Source organism: Mesocricetus auratus, unplaced genomic scaffold, assembly GCF_017639785.1.
Source record: "Mesocricetus auratus isolate SY011 unplaced genomic scaffold, BCM_Maur_2.0 Super-Scaffold_100003, whole genome shotgun sequence".
Classification (NCBI taxonomy): domain Eukaryota; kingdom Metazoa; phylum Chordata; class Mammalia; order Rodentia; family Cricetidae; genus Mesocricetus; species Mesocricetus auratus.
This window is the reverse complement of record NW_024429188.1, coordinates 80,296,358-80,322,668: the sequence shown is the minus strand read 5'-3', so window position 1 is coordinate 80,322,668 and position 26,311 is coordinate 80,296,358. Positions and strand designations below refer to the sequence as shown.

Sequence of the window (26,311 nt, the reverse complement as noted above, 5' to 3'; positions counted from 1 at the left end):
TCTCCCTGGTTCCTTGGAAATCTTGATGTGGCTGTTATGTAGCAGCTGAGCCCTCTTGCTTTGTGAGTCTTTTTCCCCCAATCTGTGAGGTGAATGTTAATAGTTTGGTTCCTTGGATGATACATTACCTTTGTGAGCGTTCAGGGCTTTGGCTGTATTATTTAGTTGCATGTTTTCATTGTTTTGGCGCTTTCTTTTCTAGTGGGGAGGGCTTCAGCCAGGTGTATGTGTGGAGAGGGGAGGGTGGAGATCAAAGCATGACAGATGACCATTTTTTTTTTGCCTCCATCAATGTACCTAGGCAATAGACTAGTTTGAAGTGAATTGTCTGCTGCGAGGGCAAAATGTTCCTCCAGTCAGGGGAGAAAATCAGAACAATGAAAGGTGTACTTTCTTGTAAAGGTCCCATATGCTATTCAAAGACCCTTTTGGGAATCTTTCCACAATTAAATTATTCCATTAAAAGGTGTCGCATTGGTGGGGAGAGGATGAAACATCTAAAAAGACAAAAAGGATTCTGTGACCAAATAGAAACAAGAGGAAAAGCCGAGCTAATAGCTTGTTAAATAACTGGTTTTTCGACACCCTCCTCCTCCTTTTCAAATCCCAGCTTATTTCTTATGAATGCTGTATAGCGGCACCAGCTTGACGGGAGAGGGTTTGATGAATAGCACAAAGACACTGGGTTTTCCCTGGAGGCTGTCCCTTTAAAAGAGAATCCTAGTTTATTCTGGGGGAGGGGATACACATATTAGAGTGGGGAAAAAAAAGGATTTGGAATAAAATTAAAATATCCTTCTTCCTAGTCATTGTATTGCGACGCTAAGATAGCTTCCTAAACTGGATGCTAACCTTGGCTACTTCCCTGTTTCTCTTCAAGGGGAATTTTGTCAGGCTAGGGATTTATTTACAACTGTTAGTCATGTGGCCATGTGTGAAGTAGCAGATGCCAGTTTTAATGTATTTTGCCCCAAGTTACAATTTGATAGGAGCCACTGTCAGTAAGTTCCAGGGTTTTAAGCTATTTCAACACCTCCTCCCAAATTTGGAACAGTGCCAAAAGTGCCACCCTTTTTATCTCTTGCTCCCGTCCCCCTCCCCCCCCCTCCCCAGCATCCAGTTCGACTGCCCAGCCCCCTCCTTCTTCTCTATTAAGATCAATATTCCTGCAGGTCAGGGACAAGCAGCAGATGGGTCACGGGCTTTTTTCAACCAGTTCTTTTCACAGGCAGCAGATTGCAGCTCTGGATCTGGCTAATATCTGAATTCCTTTTTCTTTCTCTTATCCTTCTTTATTCTTTGCCTCTCCTTATCCCCACCCCTTTCTCTAACAATCAGGTTGCTGTGGTTCCAACAAAATATGGAACTTGATTTTGGACATTTTGACGAAAGAGACAAAGCATCTAGGAATATGAGAGGGACACGGATGAATGGGCTTCCAAGTCCCACTCACAGTGCCCACTGTAGCTTTTACAGAACCAGAACCTTGCAGGCACTAAGTAATGAGAAGAAGGCCAAGAAGGTACGTTTCTACCGCAATGGGGATCGATACTTCAAGGGGATTGTGTATGCTGTTTCCTCTGACCGTTTCCGTAGTTTTGATGCCTTGCTGGCTGACCTGACTCGATCCTTGTCCGACAACATCAACCTGCCTCAGGGAGTGCGCTATATTTACACCATCGATGGATCCAGGAAAATCGGAAGCATGGATGAACTGGAAGAAGGTAATTAAAGAAGTGGGTGGCAGCCCCTGGAGGGAAAGGATGTTCTTGTTTATGATTACATTTTTAGTCTTCCTTGAAAGAAACTAGGCTATTTGTCTGCCAAAACATTAGGTTGACTGATGCTCAGGCTTCTGATTCCAAAGTCACTAACAGGGACCATTAGCTGTCGCTCTTCATGGGTTTCCATCCCTGCTGAGGTTGAAATATACATGGGTTTACTAATGCTAAACATGCTTATTTTCCCGGGTATACAAAGGAAAATCTGAATTGTGACATTCACTCTAGGTTTTGTTCATAATTAACTCTGCGTGGCAGCATCAAAGCAGGTCACTAAATCATTAGGGGAAGGAAGAATGTTTGGTTGGTTTAATAGATAAAACAATTGTGCCCATATTTCCTATGAACTGCTGAGAAGTTGCTTGGGAATTGCTGCTCATTAGAAATACATGCCCCAATGCAGGACTTCCTGGATATGTTCGCAGAGGATTAGACTTTTAGGTAAGTGGTGGTTGCTCAGCTGTTACTTCTAAAAAGCTCACTCCAGGGTGTGTCTGAGAGGCTGAGATCATTGGGAGAAATACAGAAGAGAGCTGTAGGTATGTCTGGTATTTTAATGAACACCATTTCTATTAGAGTAAGAATGAGTCACTCTACCTAAATTCTTTCAGATCCTCTCTATAGTTTGGAACTGCAACTGAATTTTATGAGTTGGCTGCTGAAAACCTTGACAACTGTGGACCCATATGATAATAGAGAAAAATCCCAGATCTTCACAAAACTTGTTCAACCATATTTTCTTTCTTATGGATATTTACAAAATAGATCTTGTATCATATTGTCAGCATTTTATATTGTAATATAAATTATTGTGATCAATTTAACCCATAGCTACTTTAAAAGGATAGCCTCAAGGAATAGAGACAATGAAAATGTTCTTCTAGTCTCTCCTACATTATTCAGCCTCCCTCTCTCCATCACTGGCCCCAATCTCTGAGCAGAGATGAGTTAGTGCAAACAGATCTCTAGGGAATCTAGATTATAAATGACCAGCAAGGAAAGAGAAACAGTGCATTTGGTGACTTAGTAGGTGTAGCCCAGCTCTGCCTCACTGTGTTTAGGTTTCCTGCGTTTCTAGACAAAGGGACATGAAGGCTTCCCTTATGCAAGGTTCTATTTCCTTCATGTAGTTGTGGTTTTCAAAGTAGTAATGTAAAGTGATTTGGGCAAGCAACTTATAAGAGACAATATCCACATAGTGGTTCCATCTGAATCTCAGGATTCAAATCTTAGGGTTTTCTACATAGCTGATCTTGAAATCCACATGGAGGAGGATGATTAGATCATATATAGAGAAAGGAGGCAAACATTGATACTAGACTTTCATGGTCATCAAAGGGTTAATTGTTCAAGTGCATATCTGAAAATAAAAGGAGGCCAGTTGGGGGTCAACTCCAAATCTGGATGCTCTTTCCAGGGAGCTGTCCAACAGAGTAACCAATAAAGTGTGTGTCTTCAGTTAATATGAAATTTATACCTTAGTCAAAGTTGAGGGATTTCTCTGTAATATCTTTTACAAATAAAGCACATTGATTCTCCCAGTTTTTCTTAATATCCACCATCTATGAACATTTACATTCTATAATATATACTAGGTCAGAATCTGAACTAGACATAGTATTCTGAGTAAGAGTGAAAATGTGTTTAATATCAGTGTTTTGCACAATTTTCCATCAATCAATGTTTTACAAATTTGCCTCACCCACATGCATTTGTGTGTGTGTGTGTGTGTGTGTGTATTGAGAAAATGTTGATAATAAACAATCTCAATTTAATCTGTATAGGTAATCATTATGAATTTTAAAAACAGATCACAGTTTTATTCCCACCTGTGTTGTCCTGGTTCCTGCTAAATTGGACTCATATTCCACTTCTGGGTGCAGTAGTATTTCCTAATATGTTTCCAAACAGTATATAGAATCTGGATAGGGATCAATTAAATTTCCTCTTCTTGTCTTCTTACAAGCCCAAGCAACAGTGGATGCCAATGCTTTTTCAGTCAAATGTTAAGAAAATCCAGCGGTATTTCTGGGGGGAGTGTTGATAATGTGATAATTTTTCCAACTAACATACAGCTAAGTGGAAAAGCACTGGGATGAGGAAGATCTGGAAAGGGTTTCCTTTGCTCTCATTTTGTCAGAGTTTCTTATCTAGGATAAAAGGTCAGAAATCCCTTTATTTTGTTTACTTCTAGAAGAACGTGGATAAAAGAGCAAAAATTATTAATGCACACCGTTTCCAGTTAAGATTTAAACTGAGGATGCTTGGAAAGATTCCTGGTGAAGAATAAAGAATATTGGGTTCTCATCTTAGAGCAGATTAAATGGAAAATGAATATTAGGAATGAGATTTGTTTCAAATTCAGATTGGTTAGCTTCTAGCCTGTAGAAACTTGAGGAAATCGGTTTTTAGATCTATAGAATGAAAGCAATTGTTCTGAGAATCAATTAAGAAATGATACGAGGTGCTTCCTATTCTTCTTTATACACAGTGATATTCAATAAATGTTAGCTATTACTGCCTGAGTTATCCTAATCTGTACCTGGTTAGCTACATGATTATGGGGCTGTCTATCATCAATGGTACTAATGTTCTCTTTAAAAATAATTGCTTTAGTCTGGCTGAGTGGTTCACATCTTTTAAGCCTAGTATCAAGAGTCTAAGGCAGGAGGATAGTGAGTTTGAGGCCAACCTGGACTACAGTGGTCCTAGAACATATTACAGATCAACTGAGATGGTACATCCAAGTCTAGGGACTCTGAACTCGTTTTGACACTCTTCATTAAAAAATTCTTTGTGTATTAAAACTTGGACAGTGTTAGATGAGGTTATTTTGATGAGTCCTTTCCCTTAACAACAGTGATAGAGAGTTCCTACCTCTAGAAATCCTCATTTCTGTTCCTTTTCGTTTTGTTGATCACACAATATGTTTCCAAATGACCAGAATATTAAATGTTTAGCCTCAAATTAGATAAAATAAAAATCAAATGCTAATAACTCTGCCCTTATGGCACCTCCGGTGTTCCTTTTGTCTGGTGACTCTAGTCAATTGTCTGCTGCTAGATGTGGAAAGCATCAAGGGAAACATTTCAGTCTAAGCCCCATTTTTCATGTCAGCCTTCCCACATCTTCTTGCATACAACCAGGGTCTTGGCAAAACCACAGAGGATGTGGCCCTCATTAACTGTGTCCCCAGCTGGTCAATGAAGGAGATCCATCAGTGGTATTTCCTTTTGTTTGTCTTTTCTTTATATTTCATTAGAGAACCATTGTCTATTTCCATCATGTCTAATCTTTTCTTCACTTCCATGTTTATGTACACTCATCGATTTAAGGCTTATACTTGTGACTAGCTAGTTTTTGTATATTAAGACAAGTTTGAGTACTATTAATTATGCAGAGCATTCGAAGAATACTTAAAAGTGGGACAGTCTTGGATAATCTGAGCTATATAATGACACTGTGATACCCAACTTCTTTACCATACTGCACAATGAGATGAAGCCACCTTTTTACTAAGTCCCTTGTTACTAAAGCAAGTGCATCATCAAAAGCAGTGATTGTAGGATACTAGGGGGCATGTGTGGGCATGATAATATAAGGAGTCATGTAATAATGCAATGAAGTATCATTCAACATTTTCTTTCTTGAGTTAGGAATCCTCAGAAAAGAATAGAAAGTACAGGGAAAAGTGTCTTTTTTTACATTAAGATATTATAAATGTATATGACTCCTTGGAAAATGGTGCCTTCCTAGAGGTGAAGAAGCATACTCATTCCATCATTTTGTATAAAATGGGGACAACACAGCTACAAGGGACTTAAAGGGGACAGGTTGTCCCCATTTTATGTCCCCCACCCTTCGTCTTGTAGCAGGTGAATTCCAGTTTGCTTGACTGAGAAACAGCCTTCTTCCAGGGTTCCCAGAGGGTGGAAACTAACCACTGGAGACTGTGGCAGGATGGAGACTCAGATGTGGAAAGGTGTAATATGCCTCACTCAGTTCCAAGTGCTACGTAATTGTGTTGGAAGCACCAGGCTCTGAAAAGTAGACCTGGGAAACTTGCAAGATCAGAACCAGGAAACCTTGTCTAACAAAGCAACACATCTAGGTCTTTCCAATAATAGAACTAGAAGGTCCTTGGGAAGGGGCATCTATGTTTTTGCATTTGATTACTGCAATAACTATTTCCTCCAGCCTGTTTGAGATTGAAAAGAAATCCCTTCTTATACATCTTTAGGTGCACAAGGGACTGCTATCACACAGTGAAATGCCTTCAGTTTGTAGATAAAGAATTCAAGATTTATGGAGATTAAGTGACATGCCCAGGGTCAAACGGCTCCTAAGTGTCTGGTTGGGATTTGAATTAAGATCTGTCTTCTTCATCCTCCTGACTGCTGAGGTTTACACGAATGGGCCACCATGCTCTGCTATAAGGCACTAGTCTTTTTGTTGTTTCTTTCAGTCTCCTTGTAGCCCAAGCTTGCTATGTTGCTGAGAGTGACCTTGAACTCCTTCCCTTCCTACCTCTTGAAGGTGCTGGGATTATAGATGTGCATAACCTTGCCTAGCTAAATCACTGTTCTTAATCATCATAAATGTCTGGCCCTAAGTGGGCATCAGCAGTTGCAGCAGGCAGCAATGTCTTTGCTGTGTGTGAGCTATAAAGCTTGTGCATTGGTAATTTATAGCTCTAAGAGGCTTCTTTTCTAGAAAAATAATATTGACAAGGTCTCATTAGGTAGGCCTTCTTTGGTCAGGAACTCACTATGTAAAGCAGGCTGTCTCCAACTCACAGAGATCCTCTCTTTCCTGTTTCCTGAGGTTGGGAATTACAGTAACGTACCACCATGCCCTACCTATAGCAGGTACTTTTATCTTTGAAGCACAGGACTCCAGAAATACTCACATCATACAGTCAGCACAGCTCAGGTCAGAGGTGGCTGACCTTGATGCATTTTTGCTCTTTAGCTTTGGTTCCTCCTCACCCTACACCCCCTCTCTCAGCTTATACCTCTTCCTCTTTCCATTTTCCTCCTTGTTATCTGTTCCTTTCCATGAGGGGCTTAATGATAATAAGTGGAACTTACGAAGTGCTTACTGTGCCCAGTCTCTAGTCTCAGCACTTGTCATCTTTCACTGGACTTGTGCCCCACAGCAACACTATAAGGTAGGGCCTATTATTAGCACCCCCCCACCTTGCAGACAAGAGACTGCTGCCAAGGAAGTCAGGTAATTTGCCAAAGGTCACCCAGCTAGAAAGTGTTAGGGATCGCAATCTGACTGACATCATACCAGCTGTTCTTTTTCCACTGCTACGTATCCAGGCCAAAAGTAGAGAGTGGAGTGCTTAAAATGTACCCTCAGAAGGTGCTCAACATAGATTTGGCTGAGGGCTGAGCGCTGTGGAAAGTTCTCGGGTGCCATATGATACTCTAATTATTTGCCATCATATTCATTTTCATCTGGGGGTAGTTAATAATACTTGTAGTTCAGAGACTTAGAGGTTTAAGAGGGGAGAAAACAAAAAGCTCAGAGCCCTAATAGGGCTACACAGCTGACTCTTCAGAAGAGCATGTGGATGAGTGAGATCAAAAATATAAAGCCCTGGATGTTTCCACTCCACCAGTTGTCTGACAGAGTTTGAAAGTGTATGGCAAGTAATGGAAAACATCTGACTCAAAGGCAGTGACCTCTTGGAAGACGCCCATGAAAATGATGAAGTACAGAGGCGAGGGGCCATTTCTAATGTATATGGTGGGAAGGATGTTGGCTACAAATATACAGAGGAAATGAATGGGCCCCTTTTTCCTTGTGTCACACTTTATAGGTCCTAGTCTCTGAACACTGGGGTTGTGTTGGATTTGCTTGCCATGAGGCCAACAAAATCAGAGGCTCTTAGCTTGCAAACTCAATTCCCATCCCTACTGAACACATGTGCACCAAGTAGGGTTAGTGCCTATGATGGCCTGTAATCCATCTCTTGGTTTCCCTACTGTAACAGACCATAAGTGAGATTAAGCATCCTTGTGTGCTACCATCCCCCTACACACACATACTCATCCCCTCAAACTACCCTAGAGATTGCCACTGAAGCTTAGAACTGAGAAATGTATTAATTCACATGACTTAAAGGATTTGGTGTGATCAATATTTGCAAAAGGAACAAATTGTCAGCCTGGCATTTCTGAATGTCTTTGAGTAGTTTTCCTACTGAGACCAAAGGAAATAGAAGAGCTATCTGACTTTAATTGTGTTTAATTCTTTTTTTTCTTGCACTGGCTAAGGATTATGTATTTGTCTATGTATTAACTGTATTACTGATGACTTATAGCCTGATAAAAATCAGTGTTTCTGCAGTTCAACCTCTGGATGAACTTCTGTAGACCTTGAGGCTAATGTGCTTTGCTTAGCAATTTCAGCTTTAAAAAAAATATATACTTCTTCAGGCGGAACCTAACTCTCTCCTAATTTTATTTAGTTTCTAGTTTCAGGTGTGTAACGCCCTCCTCTTGCCTCAGGCCACTGCATTTTTCCCACTGTACTAGTCATTTCCACCAGCCAACAGTGAATGCAAAACTCATACTAGACCTTTTTCAATTCAATCCGGCTACATAATGCACTCTCCCACTCATTACTGTAGCAGCCAAAAGCAACTGATGGAGATGGCATCAAACACACAGATGCAATGTGCAATATTTAGGAGGATGGAGAAAGATGCAAGGGAGTAGTAGAAATAGAAAAACATTTTCTAAGGAAGAGCTAGACTTGAAAACACTAAGAATGTTCTCTCTCTCTCTCTCTCTCTATGTGTGTGTGTGTGTGCACCCATGCGCGTGTGTGCGTGTGTGTAGCTCATATAGATACTTGCTTCATTTGGAGAGGGATAAGCAGTAGACAACACACTTATACACACATTTAGATATTAAACTTATGTGCACACACATAATATTTCAATAATTCTACCATTTAGCCCAATAATCAGTGCAAAGGATCATTTTGCTTTGCTTTTGACCAAGCGAATGTCTGATATGTAAGGTTGTTTGATTCAGTTCAATTTGAAATAAAAACAAATTAGCTTCAGAAGTTGTCCTTGGCTTATAATACAGCAAAAGGATGAGACTATGAGTGCAAAACTAGCATAGGAACACCAGGATATAGAAACAAGTTAAACAGTGGTATGTGGAAGTTAATGAACACCATTGAAAGTGAAAAGCATTTACATTCCAATAGCATCATGTTGATTGTGCAAACTCCACTTATTAAACTGTACATTCAACTGTTTGCTGCTTTAATGACCTTATATTTACAAGGTTCTTCAACTAACTATGCCATTCCAATGAAGAATGTTTAGCTGATTACTCTTGAATTTGAGTAAATAAAATTGTCAGAGGGTCCATTTAGAAACTGGACATAAGATTGGTTATTTTCTCAAACATTTCACCTAACGTCTTATTTCAGTGTGAATGCATAGCAGCTTGTTTTGCATCTGCACATCTACTGCGGGACTAATCAAGTAACCATTTCTTTCTTCCCTTTAGGGGAAAGCTATGTCTGTTCTTCAGACAATTTCTTTAAAAAGGTTGAATACACCAAGAATGTCAATCCCAACTGGTCTGTCAATGTAAAAACATCTGCCAACATGAAAGCTCCCCAGTCCTTGGCGAGTAGCAACAGTGCTCAAGCCAGAGAGAACAAGGACTTTGTGCGCCCCAAACTTGTGACCATCATTCGCAGTGGCGTGAAACCTCGGAAGGCAGTGCGTGTGCTTCTCAACAAGAAAACAGCCCACTCTTTCGAGCAGGTCCTCACCGATATCACAGAAGCGATCAAGCTGGAAACGGGAGTTGTCAAAAAACTCTATACCCTTGATGGAAAGCAGGTCAGTGCCTATACAGAGTACTTGTCTCATTTCCACAACGCTGTAGATCAGTGGTTCTCAACCTGTGGGCCACAGGGGTCACCTAAGACCATTGGAAAACACAGATATTTACATTACTATTCATAACAGTAGCAAAATTACAGTTGTAAGATAAATGAAAATAATTTTGTAGTTGGTGGTCACCACAGCAAGAGGAACTGTATTAAAACAGCATTAGGAAGGTTGAGAACCACTGTTTTAGATGCTCATTTTATACCTAAACCATTATTCATGGTTGAGGGTCTCTCCCTCCATATCCCTTTATCCTTAACTGATACTCTTTATCTCATTTGGGAGAAAGTTCTCAACAGACAAAGCAATGAACTAGAAATTGGTTGCTTTGAAATTCATTTTACTTTTGATTTATCAGGCATAATGGTCAGTTATCCTACAGATCTTTACTCACTAAAAAATGCTTTCAAAACTAGGTTTTACAAGCATATGTATGCATATATATACATATGTGCACATATATAGAATCATGATGCAACCTTGATCATTTTATATATATGGTTTGTCCCACTCATTTTTAAAGATACTCCCAAGTTGGTGTTTTGCATCCATTTGGATGGAAGGAAATTGAAGTGACTGTTATATTTATATGGGAGGAGGCAAGCAAGAGGAGACCGCTGAAACTTTTGCTGCATCCTTTGCCTTACACTAAGATATATGTTTCTCTTCCCTTTCCATGTGACATAGCTTTTATAATTTGGTTCCATGGATGGCTTGTGTGAGAAAGGAACTATTTCAGGATTCTAAAATTAGCCCAAGAAAGATGCTACCATCTGTTCCCCTCCAAATCAGGTTCTTCATGTCATTGGTTATACTACTGAAGTGCCACCTATATTAGTATCTGGAAAAGAATGCAGCCAGGCGTCACCCTAAGACAGATGCTCCATTCTCTTGAGCATAGAGATCTGTAAATATGTAACAAAATGTTTCAAGAGAGCTGTAACAGTGGTTAGTTCTATTGGTTCAAAAGGTCATTTCAGTTACCCATCTAGAAGACAAATGTGGATTATTATCAGTCTATACCTCTTAAAATATCTTTCATAACTGAACAGTTACAGAGTTTCTAAAATGTAGACTTCTATACATAAAAATGACTGATGGGTATTTAAGTGCAGAAGTATGCCTTTCCCCATAATTACCAGTATTTCAGGATTTCAAGTTTCAAGAAAAGTCACTTATATTCTCTGCACTTGGTAATTTTGATAAATTTGTGTCTTCTTTTTCCTTCTCATCATTTCATGTTCCAAGATGTCTAGATCCATGGGTTATAGTCCAGGTTCACCGCGAGACCCTGTCCCTAGGGAATAGGCAGAGAGTGGTAGAGCAAGATACCCATTGTCTCCTTCTGTCCTTTACACACACACGGGCACATGCGCCATACATACACACACACACACACACACACACACTCACACACACTCACCACAGCATTCACATGCACACATGTACACTCACTATAAGCATTCACCCACCGACCCAACATACTATAAGTATATATATATATACACACACACACCAAACATTCATACACATATAAACAAACACATATCCTAACAAGCATTCACACATACACACACAAATCACAAGCATGCACAAACATTTACACACACACCACAAGTATTCATAGACTATTAAAAACAAAGCTTAACCCTCTATATTTGCAGTCAGTTCATTATCAAATCAATTTATTGGTATTCACATATCTCTTAATAAGCATTAGTGCTCTTCGTCTACTTTACCTCTATGATTCTTAGTATGGGTTTCCAATATTGTGTGAAGATGGATCATCCCTTGGCATTCTTGACTGCTCCTGATAACATGTAAAAGGTAAAGTACAAATCTTAAATAAGGAAGCTTCTGTCCAATGAGTGGAAAGTCCTCTCCAATGTCTTCAAGCATCAGTTACAATTTCTTTTGGGAAGATGCTACAAAATATCCTACAATATCATACCAGAATATGATAATGGTGACTAAGTACAGAAACAAAAATGATGCTCAATGGACAAAGATAGAGACAGGAATTTGTTACTTCAATCAAAAGATTGGGATTTGTATTCTAATCTCCCATAGTGACAATTACTTTCTGACATTCATCAACTGGAAAGAAGCCTAGACAGCAATTCAAAGACTCCAATTCAAGCTTTTAAGTTTTTAGTCACTATGTGGTGTGAGGCCAATTATGTCACTTTTCTGAGCCTCAGGTTTTCATTTTCCTGTGTGTGGGGGGGGTGTGTGTGTGAGACTATCTCTCTATGTAGTCCTGGAGGTTGAGGTGGCCTTGAACTCTCAGAAAGCCTCCTGCCTCTGCCTTCTGAGTGCACCACCTTAATCTGATGTTCAATAAGATGGTCTCTAAAAGGTATTTTCACCAATCCTATACTAAGATCATTCTTGCTACCTAAAGTGCCATGATAAAAGGAGATTTTCTAACTTGTAATTTTTGTCTTCACTTTCTTCCCAAATGTAGATGATATAAGGGATAGAAAATATAAGATTCACAACGAAAAGCAAGAGAATGGGCAGGCTATTAGAAATATGGTAGCACCACAGTACCACAATGCTAGATAAGGATGATTGATTCATGTGGGTGGTTAACATCCCATATGCCTTCAGTATTTGTTATATTTTTAAACATTTATTGGCGTTACTATTTGCTGTGCAACAAAGTGTTTCATAATAACAATTTTGTGTCTGTATGACTTTGCAGTTCAATCACATGCATCCCCCACAGCCTCGCCCTCTTTTTTTCACAAATATCTGATTTTCCAGTACCACTGCTGAGAAGAAAAAGCAGAATGTTTACAGCTATCTCCACCAAGGACATTAGCTTACAGTTTGCTTTTTTGCTGTATCTTTATCTGGTTTTGGTATGAGGGTAATACTTGCTTTATAAAAATATTTACACCATTTATTCCTTTTCATATGTATGTATAAGTTTCCGAAGCCTTGGTGTTCTTTTTTAAAGGTCTAGTGTACCAAGGTGTGGGTCTGGACTTTTTTATAATAATTTTTTATTCTACTTTTTACATATGTTACGCCCAGATCCCTCTCTCTCCTCTTCTCTCCCTCCCCCCAAATCTCCCCAATCCCCCACTCCATCTCCCCTCTGCTCCACAGGGAGGGCAAGGCCTTCCATGGGGGCTGGATTTTCAAAGACTGTTATATCATCCCAGGCAGGGCCTAGGCCCTCCCCCATGCGTCCAGGCTGAGAGAGCATCCCTTCATATGGAACGGGCTCCCAAAGTCCAGTTGTGTGTCAGGGATAAATACTGATCTACTATCCGAGGCCCCATAAATTGATTTCTTTTTTGCTGCTTCGATTTTGTTGATCCTTATAGATCTGTTTAAATTGATTATCTCATCTTGGTTCAATTTTGGTAGTTTACACGCAGGTAGAAAACCACCCATTTCTGTTAGTTTTCTAAAAAAGATATGACCTAATGATTTTCTAGATTTCATTATTATCTGTTGTAATGTCTCCACATTCTTTTGTGATTTTATTAATTTGGTTCTTCACTCTTTTTCTTTTTTGTTACTTTGCCTAAGGGTTTGTCCAGTACTTTATTTCACTGGTTCTTAGTATTTTTATATTTTTATTTCATTCATTTCTATCCCGATATTTCCCCTTTGATTAATGCAATATCAACTAATTAGTAACCTTAATAACACTGTAAAATCTTTTGCCAAGTAACACAAAATGATGACATTTCACTATAATAATTGGAGGAAAGGGAATTATGCAAAGATAAGCATCATTGAGGTGATTGTTCTTAGAATTCTATTCATCAAAGGTGCAGAAAGACAATTCAAGTGATTCTGAGATTTATGTCTAAGGTGTGACTGGATGGTGAGGCCATTCAAGGAGATTGAGGAGATCCAGCACAATAAAGTGACTTTAGAAATACTGAGCTCAGGGGCTTTACTACACCTCAAGAAAGACTCTAGAAGACCTACAAATGGATCTGGGTCTCAGAAGATGGGGTCTGGACTGGGAATACAAATTTTAAAGTAATCCATAAACAATCATAGCTAAAATCAGGCAAGTAGATGAATTCAGCAAGGATGTATCTGACAGGTTGCTCCAAACGCCAAAGACCCTCTATTAGGTTTGAGTGAGAGGAATGAGTGAAAGAAGGGACCCAGTACGTTAGAGAACCTTGAGAAATCATGTGAAGATGTGTCCAGAGAGGCCAGGAGAACAGTTTTCAGTCAGGATCAGGCAGCTATATCCATATGGCAGTCTTTTTTTGTTCTGAGATACAGTAATGATTGTAAATTAAACGAATTCAGGTGATTGGAATGGTCGCTATTGTGGCTAAAGGAAACAAAACGCAGTGAGAACCTCGGAGGTAACTGGGCAGATAGACAGATAGTCATGATTATGTGAGACTGTAAGCAACCTGGTTCCCTGACAACACCTTATACTGGATCCATCAAATCTTGCCTGTTCAATAATTTCTTTCCTGTTTTCTGTTGTGTGGAGTTGGCTGGAAAACCATTTCATATAGCTGTACACCTCACTCCACATATTCACTTTAACAGGAAAAGCTAGCCCTTAGTCCCACAGTCTTCTTGTTCTGTATTTTCAGTTGATGCCCTACCCCTGGATGGATCAGACTCATCTTTGGCCTGACTTTCTTAGGACATTGATTTCAGCACACAGGTTTTGTTGGTAAAGCACTAACATTCTTTTTAATTTCAACACAAGATCAGCACTGATCAATTTAGAGCATGTGTCCTAAATTATGTCATATGCAACATATAAAAGGTTCTCCAGCCAAATAAATAGCATTTCATAGTATATTTTTTATTATATCAAGATTCAAAGAAGACATCTTCAAAGTAACCTGCTCGATTTTGTCTAAGCCAGTGTTTCTCAAACTATTTTGAACAACAAAGTCTAAAATAATAGGTGACCATCTGGTGAAATGCACATGGGGACTGACTGGCCTCTGCTGTGGGCATTTATTTGCATTTTAATTAGTGCATCCTGGAAAAGAAAAACCTTAAAGGCCCAGAGAAATAATAACATGGAAAGGAAACAGGCATCACTGCATTTTGACAAGGCTTAAAATCTGGAATAAGAAGGCTCTTTTAGATAAAGTATTGCTAGTCACAGAGGTAACACCCACTACCCCCACGCCCAAGCCCAAGACCAGATAAGTCTTGAGAGCACCCATCCCCGACTCAGCCTCTAGAATCATAGAGATTGAAAATGGGGTGGTTTTTCTAGACAACGTATTTAAAGCCCTCCAAAGTCAAAAGAGATTAAGGAAATCCTTTGGTCTTGGGCTTCAAAATTTGGCTTCTCTAAGCACGGTGTTAAAGAGATAGCAACATCAGTTTGCTACTAGATGTAGTCCTGTACAGACCAGTACTGCTCCCATAAGCCCATGCTATAGTGTCAGTGGGGGAAGTCAAACAGGGTAACTAGTCAGTGCTAACTTCCATCGGGGGTACTAAATAACTACACTGTATAGTTTCTATTACCCAAACTCCAGATTTCTCCAGGTGGCAACAATTCAGCAATCAGAAGTGTGAACAGTTTGCCCAGTAAGGTAACAGGTTTTATACAAGGTCTGGAGCCAGAGATAAGTACCTTCTGAAGTCAGTCTGTGTCTACATACACACATGCATGCCATTTTTTCTTTTGAGTATCTGCTGCCTTGTTGCAATGAACTCAAATATAAATATTTGTATGTCTGGATTGTTCTGGTCTTATTCACCTAAGGTATTATAGCCTTGCTAGAAAGCTAAAATATTTGCCTCCACAGTTTGGAAGTTAGTAGGTGAGCTTCCTCTCACTTTTCCCAAAGAGGATGCATCCTTGCTTTGCTTAATGTTTTGTATTTGCCTTGTCACCTACTGAGAACTGATGTTTGTATTTTCCCAGGTTGTTCTCTAGTGGGCGGTCTACCCTTCAGATTTTGGGTCTTCTAGAATAGGTGATATACTTTGGAATGCATTGCAGTTTTTCTTGGTCCTAAGCACTTTTGTTTTTATAAATCATATTCTGCTTTAAAGGAAACATACAAATGCGTTTGGAATAAAGGGGGCTATATTAATAATATGTATTTAAACATTTTCTCCAATCTGAGCTCACTTATGTTTCTTTTATGTTTTGTTTTTGAAGTGTGCAACCCATGTCTCATGTAGCCTAGAATAGCACTGAACTCATTAGATAGCTGAGGATGACCTTGAACTTTGAACCTTCTGCCTCTACTTCCCAAGTGCTAAGATTATTGGCATGTACCACTGTACTCATGTTATGTATGGTGCTAGGAATAAAACCCAAGGCTTTATATATGCTAGACCAGCACTCTACCAACTAAGCTATATCTTCAACCCTCATATGTTTCTGTTCTGAAAATAGATCAGATACATTTTACTGGTCCATAAAAGTATTGTGGACCCCAGCCAGGCACCATGCCTATAGTTCCTAGTGGATAGCTCTGGATTAACTGATGTCTAGGTTCACATTGTGAGCTCAATTGCACTAAGTAGTGAATGAGACTTCTGGCCTGAAAAATCCATCCAAAATTGTGGTAGCTCCTTGGTTCTACCAGTTGATGATTGAGAATTACCAAGAAAGAGTGTTCTTCCTCTCTAGTTCGAATATATTTTATGTCATTGCTATTAGGCACTTTCTATGTCTTGGTAGACTCAAGGTAGAGATGTGCTTCCTCAGCATCTTTCACATGAGGTTCCTGGAACTGATGGATGGTACCAATCCATTTCCAGTCTGGAGTTGCCTCAATCATTTAGCCTGTCACTCTGGAGAAGACATCTCTGTAGGTGGAATGAAAGTTAATGAGCAATAAGATAGATTATTGCTGTTTATCAGAGAGAAGGGGATGACTTATTTTTATCCAATGTCTGTATTTAATGGCAATTAATACAGATACTTTTATCTCAACTCCAGCCATAAAATTTTGTAGTAGCAGCCACCCAGCCTGGTATGAAGTTCTAAATTCTATATTGTTGTTACATTGGCTGATAAAGATTTTTTGGTTAAAAGATGGTCAATAACCCCATCTGGAAGCTAGTGGAAGTTGAGATTGGAGATGAACTAATAGGGAAAATAAGAAATTATCGGATTCTCTGATGGGAATTTACTTTACATAGCAATAGTTAATTTAACATTTTCTTAAGCAGGATTCTAGAGGCAATTGATATAACCTAGCAGGAAAAAGTTTGCACATCCACCTTCAACCAGTTTAACAGCCCTGGCTCCGGTTCAGTTCAATGAGGAGTATCGACTTTGGTTAGTCTAGAGGAACCTTGCTGGAGACCTAGAGGTCAGGACACAATCATCTCCCTCCCTTCTTGTAGAGTAAAAATCTGTTAAATCAATAGTCCCCTATTTCCCTAGCTGAATGTGGCTTTCAAGAATGACAGCTTCTGTTCCATATTGCCCTTGCCCTTGTCAAACCCCAGCATGAAATAGAGCAGAATGGTATGGAGTAGCTGGGTTTATGTATGTAGTACATACAGAATAAGTGTAAAGGATATGGGCTCTGGAAGTCTTCATACAAAAGGCAGAGCTAGTGGGAATATAAAATGAGAGTAATTAGACTGAATACAATTACAAAGAATTAAGGTTGATCAGAGTTTGCAGTCTCTATGAAATGTCCCTTTGGAATATATAGTAGAACTTTATTTTCCATGATTCAAAATACAGTAGATTAGAGGTCATTAAATGCTAGGTTTTAAAAGAAAGTGATAAAAATATGTGACAGAGACCATGCACCACCACAAATCCGAAAATTTTTGTTGACACATTATTGTCTATATTTATGGTATAAAGCCTATTTTGATATATGTGTATATTTTTCAGTGATCATGACATTTTCATATATATGTACATGATATATATGTATATTGTATCATGATCAAATTGTAATTAGTATTCCTGTCCCCTGAAACATTTATGGTTTCTTTGTGCTGAATTTACTCAGTCTTCTGTAGCAGTTTGGAAGTTGTTACAATGCATTATTTTTAGCTACAGAGCCACAGAACTTAATCTTCCTCTCCAATGTGTTTATTATAGTAACTATGTGTTGATCAGAGTTCTATAGAGGAGCAGAACTCATAGGATATAGATCAATACACAGAGATTTTATTTTATTGGTGTAGATCATGTGATTAGGAGATTAATAAAGCTGAAATACAGCAAGCAGGCTAGGGACCCACAGAAGAGTCTTCAATTTGGAGTCTAAAATGGCAGTTATCATGTGTTGAGCCTTGAAGTTCAATAAGAAACAGTGCAAAGGGCCCTAGACAAGAAACCCAGAAATACTTGCTCTGCTACTAAAGAGCTGGACTAATGTAGACCAAACTACTGTCACTCCCTTAGTCTTCATCTGTTTCTGTCCAGAAAATTGACTCCCCCAAACTTCCTTCCACAATGAAACAATTCTGCACATTCAATTCCCTGTACACTTAAAGTTCGGTGATTCCAAAACTCAGATTTGGAAAAGTAGCAAATAGTCCAGCTTAAAACACCTTCTGGCAACGTCTAGAAGTACCTTCATACTCATAACAGTTTCTGACAATCAATCAATTTTAATTATCATTAAAGAATAAGCAGAATGCCTTGTTCTTCCAATTTGCTCATGTCATTCTCAATAGTGGATTTCATTAATGAGAATTATGTCTGGCAGCTCTTCATGATTGCTAAGGACAACACTATTCTACTCTATATAAGCAGCAAAAGAAAAATTGCTAAGCCTTGAGGTGTTCATAGTCTGGTAAATGCAGATGATGGAATGACTATTAAAAAGTATTTAATATTTCAGGTGAACATACAAACAACTATTTCAGACTATGGCATTGCCCTTTCTCATGAATATTTCCTCAAAAACTTGGGCACTGTTTAGAAGCTGTGACATGTTCAATGTGTACTGCATGTTGATTGGATGAAGGAATGACCTGAGGGAGAGTTGTGAGTAGTATGGACTGAAGGAATGTCAGGATCATAAAGACCAATCTTAGATCATAACATTTTAGACATACAGTGGACATAGAAATATCCATAAAACTGGTCTGAGTAGCATGACATTCATTTGTAAGAGATCATCACAGCATCAGAATCAGAAAATATTAATCAATTAAAGTGTACCTACGCCAATAAATGAAATTAAAGAAGTATGGATAAAGTCTTATTTTTCATCCCATTTTCCTGGTCCCTCTAAGTTAGCAATAAATGTTCTCTTTTAAATGCCAGAATATGCATCATTGGATTCCTAGTAAATAAAGATGATACACATTGTCCTAAAAATTCACATTTTCCCCCAGGGGAAAAACATATAATGACACAGATCCATAGCAGAGGAGGTATTCAGCCAGCTTTAGCAAATTTGTAATAAAATTGTCTGCCTGAGGCATAAACATTAATAGAGGTAGAATTAGCATCGTATGAGACACGGTTTTCTGAGTTTGAGGGAACTTCCCTTTGCTCCTGGTCCATGTCAGCTTGCCCAAGCTAGCTTTTAGGCACTATACTCCAAAGCCTGGAAAGCCAAGGTAATTATAAGACACTTCCCAATTTCCACCTCTCCTGTATTTAATTGGATACACTCTTAGTTTCTCATACTTCTGTACCAAAGTGAGAAGTTCAATGTTAAATGGATTTCCTTACTTAGTTTTGTGTTGCTGACGTATATTTGTCACTGAGACATCATTTTTGTCATTTTCTAAGGGCAAAATGACAGAGTGCAAGATGAGGGTTGATGCATTCTTACTTCATTTAGTGACGTTTTTGATCCACAAGACCTGTTTTAGTATCAATTATATTGAGAATATCAGAGAGCTTATCATACCCTTCTTATGTTATTCCCAAGTATTTTGAATTTGTCTTCCCAGCATATATATCACTTTCCCTTGCCTTTGGTTTCCCGTCTGTAAAATGTGGAGAGGAAATAGTACACTAATTTAACAAACATGTATTCTGCCTGACATTTCACTAGGTGCTAGGAATATATTAAGATGTGTGAGCTGCATTTTCATTTTCTGCCTTTGAGGAAGCCACTGCTGCCCTACCAAATGAAGAAGGGATCTTATATAGTATTATGTGTGTAAAAATTCTCTGGGAGGTGTAAGGCATGTTGCAAATGTTGATTATGATGTGGATTAAGCAGCTTGTTCCCTCTTCTTGACATCAGCTGTGCATAGGGGGTCTCTGTAGTGTCTTGGCAAACATTTCCCTTCATAACAGCTGGAAGAAGGGGGATGAATAGTGATACCAGGCTTCTGCTTGTCTTGGACTTCATACTTTTATTCCTTATCCATTGTCACAGCAACACAAATGGGATTGACTAAACCATAATTCTCTCCACTTGCAAGCACAGAATCTGATATTCCACGACACGACCTCACCCAGTATCACAGAACTGATCCATAGCAGAGCCAGACCTAGAATTTAGATCTCTTGACCCCCTAGGTCAGTGTTATTTCCCCAAAGAAAGTTCACCGATCAAGGGAAATCCTTGCCCAAAGTTCACCGCATGCTAATTAGGTTCCCGCAAACACAGATGTGAAGCAAGTTGTAATCTTCTTGAAACATCTTAAACCTTTGCAGCTTTTCTCTGTCTGCTTGAGTTAAAGCATACAGCATCTGTCAGAGAGGCACAGCTCAATTCCTCTGTTTTGAATTTCCATGTATCCAAAACCTTATCAACTACTGGCAGGCAGCTGGATTACATGTACATTTCAAGAATCAAAGGTTTGCATTAGATAGCTACATTAGGAAATTCGGATGATATTTTTTGTGTCGTCCAAAGCTCTTTAAAGTGGATTAGGAATAAGAACCTATATCTTTCAATATAGGCTGAAACTGGAGGCCTTGTTGGATTTCATTTTTTAGACATAGCCTAATTTTCAGAGCAAGTAGATGCTGAGGAATTTCAACTTTGGGCAAGCACAGTTAGTAGGACTTATGATTTATTATAGACATTTCCCATCTGCAAGTAAATGCCAGGAAATGACATATTCTTCTTGAACATACAAAATATGATTTTTTTCAAAAAAGAAGATTTATTTAAAGAATTATGTTCTGGATGGTGCATCTTCTTCATAAAAGATAAAATGACTAGATACCTGCTTGAGTCTTGAGGGCAATGCTATTTTATTCCAAGCCAGTCTCTCCACTCTCCTACAAAAATCTTCCATTAATACTATTGCACACAGGGAATTTTCTATCACCCCAAATTCAAAGTTCTTCCAGAAGATACATGTGCCTCTGGGGTTTTCTATGCCATGAGCCATTCACCAGTACTGTCATTTGACATCACAAGTAATGTCCAAGACTTTGTATTACATTTTAGGTTCTCCATATATACTTTGACCCAGGAAACAAACACTACACAAAGTTTTGAATTATGACAACTTCAGCTGAAATAAACATAGTGTTAAAAATGTCAGAACATCAAATTGACTCAGTCAAACTTACTATAAATAGGGTTTGGAATATAAGAAAGAGGTAAAAAGGAATTACAAGCAAAAACTAACAGAATTTTTAAAGAATATCTATTCCATAAAAATCTTTATTTTAGCAGTGCATTGTGATGCACAACCGGAATTCTGACACTGCTTAGTTGAAGGCCATGTGATAATGAGTTTGAGGCCGGCCTGAGCCATATATTAAGCTTCTAGTAAGGCCCTGTCTCAAAACTCAAACCTAAATGAAAGCAAGCCAATACACGTAACAAAACACCCATTATTCAGGAACAAAGAAAGGGTGATCTGTGGAAAAGACCTTGACTGTGAGTGAGAAAGCAAGGGCTTACCTTGTAGTTCAATTATTATGTTGCTGTTCATCCAATTAGGCAGCCATTTACTCTCTTAGAATGTGAGTTTCCACATCAACGGTAAGAGACAAGCAAGCTAGCTTTAACTGAATCACAAATAATTTACAGTATTTTTCAAAAAGGATACAATCATAACCCATATACATACACATTAGCTGAAAATCAAGGAAAAAAACTAAAGAGGCATTAAAAGAAGCTCCCCTGTGAATTTACAATATTGCTAAGGTGACAACAATCTAAGTCAAAATACTAACTGGTTTCTTTGCAGAAACTGATAAGCTAATCTTAAAACTCAAAATAGAATAACAAAGCAAGACACAACCTGGGCATAATAGGAAATGGGAAATTAGATCTTTTGGAGTTAACTGGTGACTTGAAGAATATTATTTGGCTGTATTAAGAAAATCTGTTAAAAAACTATAACCCAATGTTTTGCACTGTTGCACACAGGCCACAAATATCAGGGTCCATATGGGAATCTTACTGAAAATGTTAGTTTAAAATGGACTCTAGGCCTGATGTGGTGGCACATGTCTTTAGTCCTAGCACTTGGAAAGCAGAGGCAGATAGAGCTCTGTGAGTTCAAGGCTAGCCTGGTGTATGAAGAACATTCCGGGCCACTCTAGAACATAGTGAGACCCTATGTCAAAAAACAAAACAAAACAGCAACAATAAAAGGATTTTATACCAGACATGCTAAATCAGATTTGTGTACTGTGTCCTCACATGGCTTGGGTCCTGGAACCCTAACTAGAGGTGACAAGGAAATGAAAAAATGGCAGACCTACATACAGAAAAGCTGGGGTCAGATGGTCTGGGTTCTTAGAAAGAGAAGTCACAGCACCATGGAAGTTCCGTGTGTTTATCATATACAGTTGAACAGGAAGGTAGGGTTATTATATACAGGAAAACAAGGAGGGAGAGTTATTATATACAGCTGAATAAGGAGGCAGGGTTACCTAAGCTCAGTAGGAGAAGGTTCTGTAGGGAAGTAGTCGTAAACACCTGGGGGAAGAAAACTAAGGTGGGCAATTTCTGCACACTGTCAGCATTGACCTAGATCAGAGGAAGGCTTTGCCATCCCCTTGAGCCACACCCAGCAAGGCTTTGAATTTCCATGACATTCTGGGATTGCTCATGTCAGCAACACACATTCACTCAGGACTTGTTCCTTGCAGGGATCTATGTTTTTATTAGATTAATTCATATAAGTGTTAATGTATGAAATTCCATGAGTTCACCTTTCAATTTCAGCATCTAGAGATTCGAAGCACTGGGTACATGTTCTAAAGAAGAGTGAGATGCTTAAATAAGACAGATAATGGTGCTTGGCACAGTAGTGTATCCATACTGGGATTACAGATTCTAATATTATGAAGGCTCTCAGGAGAGCTCAAGGACAGCTTGGATTGCATAGCAAAACCCTAACACACACACACACACACACACACACACACACACACACACACAGACACACACTAATGAGATGATGGGCTCCTTCTGAGATGAATTAAATTAGACCTTTTGTATACCTACTATCTTTTTACTTATATGTTCATTGATTCCTTGATCCCTGCCTGTACTGCCTGCCATCTACTGTCTAGTCTCAATTACTGTTCTTTTCGGCTCTTCTGGGTCAGGACAGCTACTGGAACGTGGTCTCAGCCTTTCATCTTGTGCCTTAACAGTCTCCCAACCCTGCCTCTTTTCTGCTGCCCAAACCTTAATGTAATGTCAAAGAAGAACAAGATTTCAAGTTGTTCAGAGTAAGCCAAGGACTCTTAGGTCTTTCGGTGTTTGGTTTCTATAGTTCTGCAGAAAAGTGGTGAGAGAGGGACAGAAGAAAGGGGAATGAAGAGGCAAGGAAAAAGAGGCAGAGGCAGAGGCAGAGGAGAGGAGAGGAGGGGAGGGGAGGGAAGGAGAGGAGAGGAAAGGAGAGAAGAGGAGAGGAAGAAAAGAGGGAGAGGAGGAGAGGGGTTCAATCATCAAATATGGAAGATGTGCATCACTGTTATAGAATAAAAGCAATGTACACCACGTAGAGTCTTTGATATTACTGGGAAATGTCTGTACTCCTACCCACCTTCCCTTAACTCTTTCATTTTCACACCTAGGGGTGATTGCTACAGCAGGTGGAGGTAACAAAAAGCTGAACCCAAGCAGACTGATTTGGCATTGGTTCACAACAGGAAGGGGCTTCGGTCCCTGCTTATCTTCTCCCACTCTAACATAGTATTAGACCCCCTAGACAAAGCTCAGATTGATGCAGGCCCCACCCCACCCTTCTTCTCTTGGCTTTCTTTCTCGAAGTCATGCTTTCAGTGTTTGCAGTCTGGCAGCTGCGAGGCCTGGTTGCTAGGAAACAATTTCTCAGCACAAAGAACCCTCAGCTGGGAAGGTCAGGGCTGTCAGTGTGAAACAGCTGTACAGAATTTTTATTTGTCTTCCTCTTGTTTTGGTTAATCACAGGGCATGAAACCAGAATCAAACTTTTCATAGAAATGAAAACTGCTGGAGAGTATCAGCTCAGCTGCTGCTGCTGCTTTGAGTTTTTTTTCCTTTTTCTTTTTCATTTGCTGATATTCAAATCACAGCCTTTCTACCCCAACAAGCTGAGCAGGCTAGAAGTGAAGGCTGGAGGTGGAGGTCAGGTGTTCTTTAGCCTTTGACTGCCTGCCTGAGGCAGCAAAAGCACAGCTGAACTGTCAGCTGAGTTAACCCATTTCTCATGAATTGACCATTTCTTTAGGATTTGAGCTGCAAGATTAAACAATGCAAGATGCCTTTAGATCTTTGGACTCAAGCTGTTTGTGCTGGTATTCACCTATAACGCAGGTCTTGTGAGAGTGAGGCAAAGATGTTACTGAACTGGAGGACAGTATGTGTCAGAGAGATCCCGTCCCAGAAATTAGCTGTATAAAAACAATGAGACATTCAAGATAAACAGCAGCTTGCATTTTTATTTGCTAAATATATCAAGCCTAATCTGTATGAAGTAAATTTGGTGTGAGGTTTGTATGGAATTGATGCAAAAATAATACAAGTAAAGAAATGGATGATTATGAGGTTTTGACTAATATGGTAGAAACATAAGTCAAGGGCTGTAGCTGTAGCTTACTGGTAGATTGCTTGCCCAACATGTGAGGTCCCTGAGTTTGGTGTCTAGTGCTGCTCAACACTTAGGCTGAAGCCAGAGGGATTTTCAGAGACCCACATAGAAGAAAAGGCAAAATCCAGTTTCAGTACTATGTTTCCTTTCTAGTTATTCATCATGTCCTAGTGTGGTGATTAAACTTAAATGTGGTACACTGTAAGAAGCACTAAATTACAAATCAGGGGAGCGTGAATTATAGAACTTAATGGATGGACTCAATCAGCTGAGTGACACTGGGCAGGTTATTGCTGTTTTAGGACTCAGTTACATTCCCAAATCCATAAAATAGTGGTTTCTCAGGTGTGTTTCCTCTTTCATCCGCAGCATGATCAAAGCTTCATTTTTTTTTATAAAAGTGGAATATCAGTCTACAAGTTAAATATTTGGAATGAGAAACTGGGTATTACAACACACAATCTATTTTTTCACAACCATTCTGGTGATTTAAAGCAAACGCATTTGAAAACCACTGAGTGAGATGACTGTGGAGAACACTTCACCTTCATTGGTTCTGCTCAGTAATGCCAAGCCCAAGTGTTTGGTGGCTTATTTAAAAATGCCTTTGTCTTTTTATTCCCATTATCAGAGGTTTGTTCTAAATTAGTTTGAGGGTGGGGTTTATGTCATAGCATAGAGATTTTCATTATAACTTTATTTGTCCTCGTTGCCTCTCTTATTTTCTGATATACCCTGTTCTCCTTAGGCAGTTTTGGTAAGGTATTCTAAGATCCATGAAGTTTTCTGTAAGGTTCAGCAAGTCCTCTGACTGCTATGGGCATGTTTCATATTGCCACTAGACAAAATATGGCATTTAATGAGGGTGTTAGCATGTAGGAAGAGTTGCCTAAGGACATATCTCATCTGCCTAAGTTGATATGATCTATAGCTTACTTCAATTCGTTTTTTCTTCCTTTAAAAACTTAATGTTTCCCAAAGTACTTTCCCTTTCTCATTGTTGAGTCTTCTTACAAGGTGCTATAAAAATCTCATCCCGCTGTGTTTATAAGCATCTTATTTCTAAAGGAAGGGAACCTGATTCAAGAGGGACAAATCATGAAGCTAATGACCACCCCTAGCCTGCTTACCATGGTAGCTGGCACCCAGTGTGTTGTCCATGGTGCTGAATGTGGTTGGTTATGTTAAACATAGGATTCTTTGTGAGAAATACAGATAAGCAAAGGAAGAGATGCTGGATTCCTGTAGTGGTCTGTCCTTTTCCTGTTTCATTTCCCAAAGGAGACAACCTAATGAATTTGGCAATCAAATTATGCCACTTAGCCAAGATGACCAGAGTAATTATGCTTTTTATAGACTCCTGCCTTCCTTTGGAGCTTTTCTGTTGGAGTAGCAGGGAAACAGTACCCATAGCTTGAGTAACTGTATTTTATTCTAACAAAGAGGATTTAATGAAGAGTGTGTATTTACATAAGAGCAATGGATCATTTTCCCAATACCTCACTGTCAATTTGAATGAATATGAAATGAGTGTTTCAAAAGAAAGCCAGCAAAACCATAAGCCTATTTTAGTGCTCACAAATTGTATTATGAAGCATTATAAGGTGTGAAGACACACAAGCATCTTGCAGTACCTTGAGTACTTATAGAAACTATGAGAGATTTGTAAAGATGGTACAGA

The 26,311-nt window shown here is 39.1% G+C and overlaps 1 protein-coding gene across 7 annotated transcripts in view; it reads left to right on the top strand.

Annotated features, from left to right (window-relative positions):
* Positions 1-26,311, top strand: part of Dcx (doublecortin) — a 72,587-nt gene that overhangs the window by 540 nt on the left and 45,736 nt on the right. For all 7 annotated transcript variants that reach the window (XM_021234331.2, XM_040744510.1, XM_040744509.1 and 4 more), the window contains exons 2-3: positions 1,339-1,724; positions 9,323-9,663. In XM_021234331.2, coding sequence (XP_021089990.1) covers positions 1,361-1,724; positions 9,323-9,663 — 705 coding nt within the window. In that variant the 5' untranslated portion in view covers positions 1,339-1,360. The remainder of the gene's footprint in view (positions 1-1,338; positions 1,725-9,322; positions 9,664-26,311) is intronic.